The 14,118-nt window shown below is 43.2% G+C and overlaps 1 protein-coding gene across 4 annotated transcripts in view; it reads left to right on the top strand.

The window, feature by feature from the left end:
* MME (membrane metalloendopeptidase) overlaps positions 1-14,118 on the top strand; it is a 384,364-nt gene that overhangs the window by 234,365 nt on the left and 135,881 nt on the right. For all 4 annotated transcript variants that reach the window (XM_086944118.1, XM_086944117.1, XM_086944116.1 and 1 more), the window contains exon 11: positions 13,670-13,806. In XM_086944118.1, coding sequence (XP_086800244.1) covers positions 13,670-13,806 — 137 coding nt within the window. The remainder of the gene's footprint in view (positions 1-13,669; positions 13,807-14,118) is intronic.

Here is a 14,118-nt window from a genome sequence, read left to right as displayed (position 1 = left end):
TCCAAGGCCTGCCCTGAGCAACCATGCCTCAGGCACCGGGCGCTGTGTACAAGTGCAATGCCCTTAATGGCATCGATTTGTTTTTTGTTTATATTGAAGATTTATAAATGAGTTCATTTCAGAATTTATTTTGAAGCATCATTCATTTCAAAGTAATCCCAGCAGAGAGGGGAAAGTGTTATCTACTTAAATCCTTACATTGGCTGACAAGGCTTCTTTCACAGGACATCAATATGCCAAGTGTACCCTAGTCCTATTAATGTGTGATAACATTAAATCGTATTTGGCCTGCTTTTATCAATGCATATCTTTTAGTAGACCCTTTATCATTTGGAGTAAAAAGTTTTATGTTTAGGACTCTGGACTAAGCATGGGCGGAAAATCCGTTTCGCTCGCGGATTTTGCGGATTTTCGGGAAATTCGCAATCCGCGAGATTCGCGAATCTCCCGCAAAATCCGCAAATCCGCGAGCAGCGGATTTTGCTCGCACTGCTCGCACTGTTCGCGTGAGTTCGCGGCTTCCCAGTACAACTTCGCGCCCCGCGAATAAGTGCTAAATTGCAGAAATACGATCTTAGCAAAACTGAAACTACTTACCAGGTTCAAAAGTTCAGGCTCATCATTAGTAGCCATTTCCTGTAGTGCTTCCTGAGGGGCCCCTCCAGAGTTCAGTTGCCAGTTGCAACTATTATGTGACCCTGCTCTGAACCTCAGAATAGTTACACATATGCCACAAAGGTCCTGAATTACAGCTAAGGGAGACAAGCAGGAGCCAGGCTGGAAGTTAAAATCCATTAATCAGCCCCTAATTCATTATTGTCAGTTGGGGCAGGGCAGGTGTTGTAACTAATTTTGCAACAATGAAAGCACTTAGCAAGTGCAAAAGATCACTAATCAGGGCGCACTAAGGAAGCAGGTGCCAGCTAAAAAAATATTCTGTGACACATTAATCAGCCCCAAATTAATTCAGGTCACTTGAGGCAGGGAAGGTGTGCTTTGCTTTGCCGAAAATATTGTACACTGGACAACCAGAGGGCGTGGTGATGAAACAGAGGGTGGCATGGGTGGGCCAGAGGGTGGCATGAGTAGTCAGAGAGTGGCAGTGGTGACAGAGAGTGGCAGTGATGAAGAAGAGTGTCCCAAACAGGCTGGACACGTAGAAACAACAAGTTCGCAAAACTTGCGACCCGACAGGTAAGTTCGCAAATTGCGAAATTGTAAAAACCCTCGCGAACTGGCAGAAACACGGGCGAACACAAAAAAAAAAAATCTGCAAATTCGCGGGAATTCGCGGATTTTGCGGATTGCGAATTCGCAAATCCGCAAAATTCGCGAACGCGAGATTCGCAAAATTCGCCCATGCTTACTCTGGACCCTCACCCACATTTGTGGCATGCTTCCTTCTCCTACCCTAGGACTCCTTTCCCCCCGGCAAGCACCTATATCACGTTTTAGAGTAATTGTAAAGTGTGGGACTGTTCCACACTGTAAGGGTCAGTTAAAACTGTGTAGTGGAGGAAGGCATGTTCATTTTTATTAACTACTATCACAAAATTAAAAATAAATGACCTGAGACGGGCTCTTAGCATTCTGTCCTTCGATAGAAATATGGTATGGGACGTTCTTCAGAAGGAAGTAGTAGAACGCACCTGCCCTCCAATCTACAGTCCAAAGGTTTGTCAGTACCTAAAGTAACATACCTGTTGGATTGCTCATTCTCTTCTATTGGCATTGCATTGTTAAAAATGGAACCTAAATATGGCTCCAAAATATAGAATTAAATATTCCCCATGGGTTAGTCCCACTATTTTCTATTTAACCAACTGACAGACACATTTAACCCATTGCGTGCTAATGAAGAGCTCAACTCGTCATGAGGCACGGTTCAGCTGCACTCATGACGAGCTGAGCTCGTCACGGCCGGTGGAACGTTCGCACGCGGGGATAATTTCCCCGCTGTGCTGAACGTTCGAAAAAAAAGGAGGAAGATTGATGAAGGGCAGAAAGAGGAAATGTTGAGAGAAAAGGGGTGAAACAAAAAGAAAAGAGGTGAAGTAATGAAAGAGGGCTAAAGGTGAAACAAAGCTAGAGAGTGGTTGAGGTAAAGAGGCAGAGAGTAAGAGGTGATATATAAAAGTTCATAAGGAGAGAAGGAGAAGTAGAGGGATATCCCTGGGTGTCGTGACGGTGAGGAAGGGAGAGTGGGTTGAGACTGGGAAAGGGGCACAGAAGATGCTAGAGGGACAGAAAAAAAACAGGTAGAGAAGGAGAGGTGTAGTAAGGAAGAAGCCAGTGGAAGAAGTGGGTAGAGCTGGGGGAAAGTAGGTGTTGCCTCCAACAAAAATGTGTGCACCTGGACTTCATAAATTACAAATTAAGCACTGTGTGTATCTGTAGATTTTTAAAGTAGCATACACTGTGTTCTGTGAACCATGTCGTCCTTTGGTGTTTAGTGAGGTCAGTTTGATAGTTAGTGCTAAAGACAGGACATGATTGTTACCTCCAGGCAGTACGAGTTTCTCACTTTGCTGACCAGTGGGTCATAATTATATTCAGTCTACCTGCTCGCCCAGTCCTTTGATGCTCTGCAGAGTGCACATCCCGACTATCAGACATATTGTAACTGTAACTACCATTTTAAGTGGAGGTGTGGGAAAGAGGGAAACAGCATTGGAATTATTGCCAGCTACAATGGAAAAGAAAATGTGCTTCCCAGTGAGGACAGGGTGAGCCTTGTGTGTGAGTGAGAGAATGGTGAAAGTGGGGGGCAACAAAAAGAGCTACTTGCAGAAGGACAGAGTATAAAGTCAGTAATGAAATGGAAGGATATGACATGCGACCTATGTAGATGGCAATTTCAGTAGACTTGGAGAGAGAAAGAAGAAAAGTGGCAAAAACAGTGAAATGCTGTAGAGTTTGAATGACAGAACATGACTGATTGAAGCACTCTGGAGGCCACTTACTTTCAACAGACCTTAGTAATGTTTAAATCACAGTTCCGCCTTGTTTTTGGGGTATATTTATATTTGTGTTTTCTGTCCGGATAAAATAATAGAAAACTTACAGGCATGCAAATACTAGTCATTGTTCTGATTTGATCACAAGGAAGTGTCACTCAAAGGGTCACACATTCAGCAGTAAAATCTCACTCATTCACACACTAAAACCCTAGAAATGTCACACATAAGGAATCCAAAACCTTGGTAGCTATGTATGGGGTTACATTGGTATGGGCCATTTCACTATTTTATAAGTTACATCTAAAACTGAAGATCCTAGCTTTGTGGCACTTTAAGGAGTTTCTCTGGAGCTCCCAAAAAAGGAAACCATTATTTCAGATAGGGGCAGAGCGACAGGGCACTGTCAACCCCTTTATGGGTAGAATATGCATTCTTATACATCATAATCTCGCCGATACTTCTATTTATATGTCTGCTTGCACTTTGATTTAATGTTCTGCCCCAGTACTTGTATTTGCAACATACATATGCTATCCAATTGACTTTTTGGGTCCATACATATTACATATGGCAATACATTTGCATTTGTAATAATACTAACCCAGCAGCTACAGGCTGCCACCTGTTCTAACCTTCTGTAGGCCTACACTTGATGCCTACATAATTGTCATAATTTTGCAGCAGAGAAACTAGAAAGGATGTGCCTGATATATACCCAATGTCTGCCATTCTATTTGTTGTAACATTGAAGGAGTGCCAGTGATTAAGACTGTGAAACAGTTGCAATGCTTTGGTGACAGCAATGCGGAGTATATGAAGTCCAGTAGACCAGTCTTGTAGAGAGTGTTTCAGTGCATAGTAAGTCACACACATTGTTTGTCATGCATGTACTGCTGTACATAGTTATTGAAAGATTCAACCACTTTCTGCTGGCATCCCCAAACTAAATTAGAAAAATAGAAAAAATGATAGTGATTAAAATAAACTAAAAGGATCATATACAGATAAGAGAACCAGAGATAAGTGTTCTTAAAGTATTGAGGCAACAAACCACCATCATGAAACCACACAAAAAATCAAACAGGGGTTACAATTTTGGGGTTAGCTGGTACCAAGGCATGATTTCATGCTGACTATAATTCAGTCTCTGGTGGGACAAGGGAGTCCCATCGGTCAAAGTTAAAGCTTTCCTATTTAGTTCACTTTCAGGTCTTCTATATCCACCAATGGAGGTCAGGTTAGTAGCTGAAGAAATAGAGGGTTCCTTTACATCAGATATGCCATTGTAAAGCTCCTGCCAAACTCATTGCATTTGGCACCAAAAGGTCCAAGAGGGACAAATCACAATTCCATAGCCACCAAGGTTGCGTTGTATCTGAGATAGATTTGCCACTTCTGCCAACGTAACTTTTTTACATTGGTAGTCAGTCAGTTTTTGTATTGCAGAAAGTAAAAAGTGAAGCAAGCCAGGAAGTTGTAGGTGGACCAAGCTTCATGAAGCAGGATACCCTGTGCTGTGAGGTCCCATGCCAAATGCCTTAGAGTGTGAAACCCTTGTTTTCTTGCCCACAGTGTGTTCAGACTCCGTTTGGCAGCTTATCTCAGTTACCAGGAGGCAGCAAAGATGATTAATTCCCACATTTCTCCAAATGTTGGTAAAGGTCCTTCTGAGAACTCCTCCAGCCAACATGTCATCAGAGAATGCTTTTGGGCACAATGACTCTCTCCAGTCAGACCCTCTGCATGGAAAAGTCAACTGTGGTCGATTGGGCCTTTTTGGAGTCAGATGTTCTTGTGCTTTCTATTCCTTGTCACATGTAGCAGGAGGCCAATCACTTGACATTTGGAGAAAAGTTCCAGTTTCTGGTTGATAGCAGGAGTCAAGTGTTCTTGACACTTCCTATTTCAGCAGTCAAGCAGAGTCTTCTTTATACCGGATCGTTTTTACCTTGGTCCAGAAATGTTCTCAGGAGCTGTTAGTGAGATGCCAGTCTTATCACATGCAATACACAGTGACTGGAAAATACCATAGACCCATTCCAGGCTACTTTCTTCTAAAATTCCCATGTCCTTTTTCAGCACTTCCTCTCTCTGTTTACTGAAAACCTTCCCAGAATCCCTCAACTAAAAAGACTATTATCATCTCTCAGTTGCAAGTACCAAGTGCATCTTCTTGCTACTCTCGTAAGGAGATTACCTGTCTTCTTCTTCGTCAGTGCTGGGAAATAGGTTTCCCTCCTGCTGGAGAGACCAACATAAAGTCTAGATTGACTTTGGGAATCTATGGTTGCTGGTCCAGAAAGCGCTATAAGATATTTCCACTTCAAAAGAAAAACTGTAAAAGTAGATATTTTTGATGCCAACAGTTCCTGTCACCCTCTGAGATAGTTCATCAATTCTAAGCGGAAATAAAACTTGTAATAAAACTCCTACCTTCTTGCTGCCAGAAGACAAGCCAAAGTCTCCCACCAGAAGGCCGTTAACAGACTGCCAAGGATGTGTATTTTGTCCCTGGAGTAAGGCTATGAGGCAAATCAGTTGTTAGTCAGTTTAGTCCCAGGCAGCATAAAGTACACTTTAATAAAGTAACTTTTCCATTCACGTTCTAAAAAAAACTACTTACAGTAATGGATTACATTTTTAAATTTATGTTGACCGCTTTAGTATTTTCCCAAGCCAATCTAGGCTTGCTCATTAAAAGTGCAGCCTTACCTATAGAGTTAGATAATCCAATGGGTCTGAACCAATTTGACAGTACAATTTAGGGATAGAGCACAGGCAACCTGGTACAGAATGGCAGTGTCAAACCCTACAAAGTCACAATACCAATAAATTAAGGTCCGCATAAATGTAAAAAACCCAATGTGACGTTATGGATTGGGTTCTGCCTATATAATCCCCTACATTTTTAACTTTTGACAAACTTTACTGTGAGTGAGTGTTATTTCCGGAGCCTTACTGTGAATCCTATGGCAATACATTGAGAGTGCTAACCGCCAGTGTCTGCCTTTTAAAATAAGGCAGTTGTTTCACAGCTCTGGTAAGAGGCTCTGGACTGGTAGTATGTGAGCATGCAATCGCATATACGGGCACTTGTGTCGGCTTCACATTGAGACTGCCGTCTTGCACACCGCATTATGTGTGCATAGATAGCAAGTCTCAGAAAAGACCCTTGAATGATTCATGCTGACCTGGGAGGCCTTATAATGTGAGTGGGCATTCATAGTGAGGGTCTGTAGTGCTTACTTGAATTGTAGCAAAGTCCAGTCCAGTTTTTCTCTTCTTATGCCTATGTAATCTAGTGAGAGATCAATCCTATGGTACACATGCATTGTAAGTTTAAATCAATTGTCAATTCGACTCCTTTTGGAACTTTGAGAATTGTTATACATCCCTGGCACAGTCTTATACAAATTCTAAGCCTTTGTCTTCCCCAACTGGGCCAAGGTAAATTTCTCTGCTGGCCAGCAGGAGGATCAAAGGCCTCCCTGCACAATAGAACCATTAACAGAGCTTTGTCAAATTCCGAGAAAGAAAGTTGTGGGGAGCTGCATATATTATCTAACTCCTCACACTGTGCCTGGCTGTAACAAGTGAAAGCCCAGGGAAACAAAGGTGGAAGGCCAGATCCCTGGAACCACACACAGGAGTTTTGGTGGGGGTGGAAGGGATCATGTAGCTGTGTAATTTGGGGGCAGAGTGGGGACTCGCAGTGGAGGTCTTTCCATAGACAACTTGAAGTTGCCATGTTAAAATGTTCCAGAATGCTGTGCAGAAGGGTTGGGGCAGGAATGGAGTGATGATGTGGTGCCCTAGGGTTGGTCAGGGTCACCTGGTCTGTAGAGAATCTACCCTCACGTATAAGACCTGCACAAGGAAGATACAGTTGAGAAGACTGGACCTGGGGCTGTGATACTGGAATAATACCCAGCTAGAACGAGAAGCAATATAAACCCACTGAGAAGATGGACTGAAGGGATTTGACTGCTACTGGCACCCAGGACTAGGATATGTCTCTCCAGGGCCAGTGACACTTACCCCATATGCCTCATGAGAAACAGTTGGGGCAATGGGGCTGCTAGCTAATTTTTGAAGATTCTCCTGGGACTTCTGTGAACTGGACCTTTACTCTGCTGACAAGCAGGTGCCCTGCAAGTAGCCAGGAAGCTTTGGGACCTAGGGAATACAGCAGGGAGGGTGTTTTGCTGGTTCGTGTTAGAGGCACGGCTAGTTGACTTTCCCCATAATCAAAAAGAGAGCATCTGGAGCCCAGACTGAGGACAGGTTCAATAATGGGAGCCTTAAGAACCCAGCTCTACAATAAAAGCCAACTTGGAGGCCAGTAGGTCTGAAGAAAATGCTCATGGGGCCTAAAGTTGGTCCCCTCGAGGAAAACACCACCACCTCCCCTAAGTATCCCTTAGAAGCTCTGCTTCGCTACTCTGAGAGAGTTAAGTGCTACAACGTTGTAGTTGCTTCCCAATAAAAATAAGTTGCGGACTTATTGGTTGTGAAGGATTCATTCGTCAAATCTAATAACCCAATGTCTTACAGTGACCATGCAAAAAGGGTGCATTTCTTAGTGTTCCTAGATGAGTTCATGCTATTCTTATACCTTTTAAATGAACTGTACTGGTGTAAGTGCACTTATTTGCGATCATTTTCATTTTCTGTGTTGCTTACTTTTTTTATTATTAAATATGTTCTTTATGAATTATCAGGATATTGTGATGCAGGTTGACATCAATATTGTGTACTGTTGCAGGAATTCTGTGTTGTGGGCGATGTCTGCGTTTGTGCTACCAGGAAAGATTCACTTGCAGCAAATGTCAGGTTTCAGATCTACTTTGGTAGTAGAAAGGTATCAGTCATGTCTGGTTGCAATTTGAGCAGGAGTGTGTCTCAAATTTACCAAATGAGCACTCCTTCAGGATAATTAGCTCGTTTGTAAGTGGAACACTGTACTTACACTCTTCCCCCCCCAAAAAAAATACCTCTGGAATTGGCTTGGAGTCACACTTGTTAGAAATACTCACTTTTTAGCTAACAGTAGAGGTTCATGACTGGAAATTCTGCTATTTTGGCAGATACTCCACAATCAGAAATGTACTTGTGCAGAGATATTTATACATGTTTGATTTTATGTGTGAATCATGGAAACGTATATAATAAATATACCCATTTCTATGTTTAATGTAATCCATCATTATATTTTTTACTGGGCCTTTTAACCATCATCTATCAGGAAGGCTATTGTCATGTACGAAAAGTTTGATTTTTTTTTTATTCCCTAACACTTTTTTTGATAATATATTTTCAGGTTCATGTGATGTGAGTAATGTTATCTGTTCAAAACAAACGTTACAACAACAGAAACAAATCAATAATAGGTGCATGAGCAAAAGTACCACTTCCTAACAATATTAGAAATGTTAGTTGAGAATCCATTTTTATAACATTGCTGACACCCTGCTTTAATTAATAAATGACATTATATTTAGAAAACAGAAGGTGTTAACCATTTACTCATCTATGTTTTAAACAAGCTTCAGGATTTATCATGAAATATGTATCTGTGTACCTCCACATACAGGTCATGGCACTACTGGGGGTTCTTTTATGTCTTGGAATATTGCGGGGTTGGACTCCAAATTTACAATACCAGACTGGCTTTCATATATTAATGAGTTTCACATCTGTGCTTTCCAAGAGACTTGGCTTTTACAGCCGCAATTTTGTGCAGGGTACCTAAACTTCTCTTTTCCGGCTATAAAAGGGACCAAAGGCCGCCCAATGGGAGGGCTGACTATATGGGTCCGCTAGACACTGGCATTGAACATCAGGGAGTTGCCATCCGGGAGCAATGACATTCAAGTATTAAGGTTGGATTTGGGGCCCGAGGATCATTGGACATTTATAATGTCTATGCAAGGGGAGTTAGGGGAGGTAAGTCCCAAGTTTTAGCGGCTCTGGACGTCCTCCTAGAACGACATTCAGCGGACAATGGTGGGATTGTTGTGGGCGATCTAAATTCCACCTTCGAGCCGTTGGCAACTCCCGAATGGTAGCTCAATGATGATGAGGACTCCCTTTGGGAAGTGCCCAAACTGGAGCTTGACCCTATAAAAAAATGGTCAGAGGTGGTTTTACAGATTAACACCATCTGCTTTGAGAGGAGACTTATGGCTCCTAATGGTAGGACGGTATACAACCTTTAGCACGCATCTTTTAGCACGCACTACTATTACCAAGCATCTGTTACAACGCATACCATTACAACGCATAGCGCTTTGAGGCGATCTGACTTAGGGAATGGCTAGTGAATAGGTTAATTTACTATCCAATAACTTTCCCTAGTGTCCACGGGGACTGGGGTTGGAATAGTAAATTAAACTATTCACTATCCAGCACCCAAAGCACTATGCGTTGTAAAAAATGCGTGGTAATGGTATGCGTGGTAAAAGTGTGCGTGCTAACATCATACATCTGGTAGGACTCAGCAGGATAGATTAGGGGATTATACGTTCAGTAAGGAACATAGCAAAAGCAGGACAGACTACATCCTCTGTAGCATGAGACTCTGGCATACGGTAATTGACATGGTGGTTGTGGATCGTCTCGAAAGCGACCATAATCCGCTATGTGTGACCCATTGCTGGTGGCTACTAGAGCAACCCCATCAGGGCGAGGTTGAACTTTGTGTTCCGGACGCTGTCCCTACCAACGACATGCATCGTATTAAGCGGCCATGTTTATTAAAAAACCCAGAGGTGTTGGCAAATATCCTGGAAGATGTTGACAAACTCTTCACTCAGTCCAACCCTCTTCAACGTCTACATGAGCTCCCTCACAGCCATCGCACGGCAACATGACCTCAACATCATCTCCTACGCTGACGACTCCCAGCTGATCCTCTCCCTCACCAACGACCCCACCACCGCCAGAGCCAACCTACACGAAGGAATGAAAGACGTCACCGACTGGATGAGGAGCAGCCGCCTTAAACTGAACTCAAACAAGACGGAAGTCCTCATCCTGGGATCATCACCCTCCGCCTGGGACGACTCCTGGCGGCCCCCGGCCCTGGGCACCGCTCCCAAGCCAACGGACCACCCACGCAACCTGGGCTTCATCCTGGACTCCTCCCTGTCGATGACCAGACAAGTCAACGGCATCTCATCTTCGTGCTTCAACACCCTGCGAATGCTCCGCAAGATCTTCTGATGGATCCCCACCGAAACTAGGAAGCCCTTCACCCAGGCACTCGTCACCAGCCAACTGGACTACGGGAACACCCTCTACACCGGAACCACAGCCAAACTTCAAAAAAGACTCCAGCGCATCCAGAACGCCTCCGCACGACTCATCCTGGACATCTCCCGACACAGCCACATCACTGGACACCTGAGAGACCTGCACTGGCTCCCCGTCAGCAAGAGAATCACGTTCAGACTCCTGACCCACGCACACAAGGCTCTCCACGACCTGGGCCTAAAGTACCTCAACAACCGCATGACCTTCTACACGCCCACCCGCCAGCTACGATCAACCAGCCACGCCCTCGCCACCATACCACGCATCTTCAGAGCCACCGCCGGAGGAAGATCCTTCTCCTACCTGGCAGCCAAGACCTGGAACTCCCTCCCCACCCACCTTCGGCAAACCCAGGACCATCTCTCCTTCAGGAAACAGCTCAAGACCTGGATGTTCGAGCAGTAACATACCCCCCCAGCGCCTTGAGACCCTCCCGGGTGAGTAGCGTGCTTTATAAATGCTGTGATTGATTGATTGATTGATTGACAAACCTGCCTTAGCAATTGAGCAAGCTCTAGGTATAGGTTGTGATCTGGGGCAAGTGATAACGATACACAACAGTCTTTTTACTCATATAAGTGGCCATTTTGTCAAGCCCAAAAGAAGCCAGAAACCAGCCGATTTCAAACCTTCACGGTGGTACAATAACGAATGTAGGAAAGCAAGAGCTTCCCTTGGAAAGGCTCTTAAGGAGGGGGAAATGAGCACTGTCCGTATTGCAAGGAATTATTTTAAAAAAGCTATACACAAAGCTAAGCGTTTATGGGACGAGCTTCGATGGCAGGACTTAAAAGAGGCTAGCGTGCAGAATAACACTAAATTATTTTGGAATATCATTAAGTTGGGTAGATGGGGGCGTCCTGATCAGCCTTGAAATCGTGTATCCTAGGAGGGTTGGGTCGAATATTTTAGGCCCCAGTATGTCTATAATCCCTTCGATGATCAAGTGAAAGAAGTTAACTATGTTTTTTACAATGACAAGGTTTTTAATCTGGAAGAAGTTTTAGTTGCTCTTAGTGCTGTGGCTGGAAGCAGACTCCGGGACGTGATGGTGTCCCTGCGAACGTGTTCTTACATGACAAAATACAATGGAGTAGATATATTAAGTTGTTGGCAAATGCAACGGCTCAGGGAGCCCCGATCCCGTTGTCATGGAAAGGGGCCGTGATAATTCCAGTATACAAAAAAGGAGATAAGTCGCAGCCAGGGAACTATAGACCAATCAGCTTAATTGATACAATCCAGAAGGTGTTTGGGAGCTTGATCCTGAAAAAAATCCTAGATTGGATTGACGAGAATAGTATACTGTCCCTTTTCCAAGCAGGCTTTCATAAGTACACTAGCACTATTGACCAAGTCTTCCGTTTTATCCTTTTATACTGGAAGACTGTGGTATTGGGCAAGGGGAGTCTTTATGCCGCCTTTGTCGATTTACGTGCAGACTTTGACCTTGTCCCCCGGTCCCGGTTATAGGTGACGCTGAGGGACTTAGGTCTTTCATTAGAAATGTTAACATTAGTAATGACACTGCATGAGGGCAATTATGCTAGTATACAATGGGGGGGCAGGGTTGGGTCATCGCCCAGTTCCCTGTCGAGCGAGGAGTGCGGCAAGGCTGTGCCATGGCTCCAACCTTATTCTCCTTGTACATTAATGGTATAGTGGACCGGTTGCTGCCAGTGAACACAGACGCTCCTGCTCTAGCTGGTCAAATAATCCTGATTTTAATGTTTGCGGATGACATGCTAATAATCTCTAAGATTCCCAGTGGCCTTCAGCGAGCTTTATTAATTTTCAAAGACTTTTGTGCCGCTCGAGGCCTGGAAGTCAACATGCCGAAAACTAAATTGATGGCTTTTAATTCGCATCGTAGTTTTAAAGGGAGGGTTTTTATGAACAAACAACCTCTTGAACAGGTTAGAGCTTTTACATATCTGGGTATACAGTTAGAGAAGAACCTCAAGTGGGATTGCCATATAGATTTAGCTGCCCTAAAACATCAACAGGTTACGGGAGCTCTAAGCCTGGAGCATAAAAAGTCTCTAACAAAACCTATGAGTCCAGTCCACCAAGTCTATAAAGCTAAAGCTGTTAGCTCCACACTTTATGGGGCTGAATTGTGGGGGTTCGAAAAAGCAGCCTCTTTAACATTATCTGAAAATAAGTTCTTCCGTACCATAGCCAATCTTCCACAAAGCACCCCACTTAAGCCACTTAGATATGATTTGGGTAGAAAAGCTATTACTGATGTCGCCAAGCTGCGCCCTATCTTATATTGGCGCAGGCTGTGGCTGACACCTGAACTCTCATCATATGCTCAGGGTTTCTTAGATGTAACAAAATCTGATGCTTTTAAGAAAATTGGTTGGCTAAAGTGTATTAGGAATATTTTGTTTGGCTTGGGAATGCGAACGTTATGGAAGAACCCTGTAGAGGCTTCTTTTCCCTCCAAAAACATTATGAAAATGAAGTATTGGGAGTGAACTGCTGTTAACGCTTGGAATAGTACTGACTCATTCTCCTAGGTGGGAGTTTTCCTTGAAGCAAAACTTATACCTAGATTAGAACTTTATTGGGATAGCATTAATAGGCCTGGAGACAGGAAGCTTTATTTCCAATGTAGGGCAGGTTCTTTACCGCTCCAGTCCTTCAAGGGCAGGTGGATAAGCACAGGCAATGACATCTGTCCTGTCTGTGGGAGTAGTAGGGAAACAACAGGCCACCTGCTATTTGCCTGCCCTGCCTATGTGTTGCCTAGACATGTTTGGTTGACCCCAATGTGTAAAACACTGGGAACATCTAGGAGCATTGAAGCAGAAAGGATCATGCGAACCAGTTCTATACCGTACATTTCAATAGCGGTAGCCAAATATCTAGGATGGGCGTGGGCCATAAGGCTGAAATGTAAATCTGGGTAATCCTTGGGTAGTTTTAATTCTAATCTTCTCGATATGCCCATTTAATGCACTGCTCATTTTAAAATTGTTTTAAATTACTGTAAATGAGTTTTATAATCCAAAAGTAACTGTATTAATGCTATTTTTACTACTTCCACTTGTGGTGAGATTGATGTATGATCTAATATTTTTTAAACTATTCAATGTTTGAATTTTTAAATGTTTCTATTTAATTGTTGTTTGTCTTGTGCTTTTATGAGTATACCTCGAATAAAGCTACTTTGGATTGGATTGGATTGGTATATGTATAATGTATCCTAATTAAATGAAAATATAAATATTTTGAGCAAGATATAAAGATTAAGATATACATGTTTTTTTAAACCTTATGATGCAATTGGTACCTGCTTCACTTGAACTGGAATAGAAATGTATTGGGCAATGTTTATTGACCGCTTCTAAAGCATATTAAAATAATTCTCTCCAATATTTTTGTAGCAATTCAACTGGTTGAATTTCACAAACCAAATAATGTCAACGGTGGCAATTCCTATCCAAATGACAGAAGACATTATTGTTTATGCTCCGGAATACTTGACAAAACTTAAAGATATTCTTCTCAAGTACACAGCAAGGTAATTACAGATAAGTACCTTCAAAGTGCTAAAGGAGATTGATTTTTCACCCTGCAATGTGGCAAATCCACGTACTCTCCCATACTGGTGGTGGAAATTTGACTGGTTTAGGTCCTGATTCATAGGTTGATGGATGACCAGCTGTCCATCAGGTGGCAGAAAGCATTACATCTACCGCATTGATGGACCCTGATGAACTAACACCCACCATATTTACCGATCACTGCCCAATAGTTAGTTAACTTTGTGCGCTTTCACAAGAACAGTGGTTCCTCTGAAACCTAGTGTGAGACAACCATCATTCAGGTGACC

Source organism: Lissotriton vulgaris, chromosome 11 (assembly GCF_964263255.1).
Source record: "Lissotriton vulgaris chromosome 11, aLisVul1.2, whole genome shotgun sequence".
Classification (NCBI taxonomy): domain Eukaryota; kingdom Metazoa; phylum Chordata; class Amphibia; order Caudata; family Salamandridae; genus Lissotriton; species Lissotriton vulgaris.
This window is presented reverse-complemented; position numbering and strand designations above follow the sequence as displayed.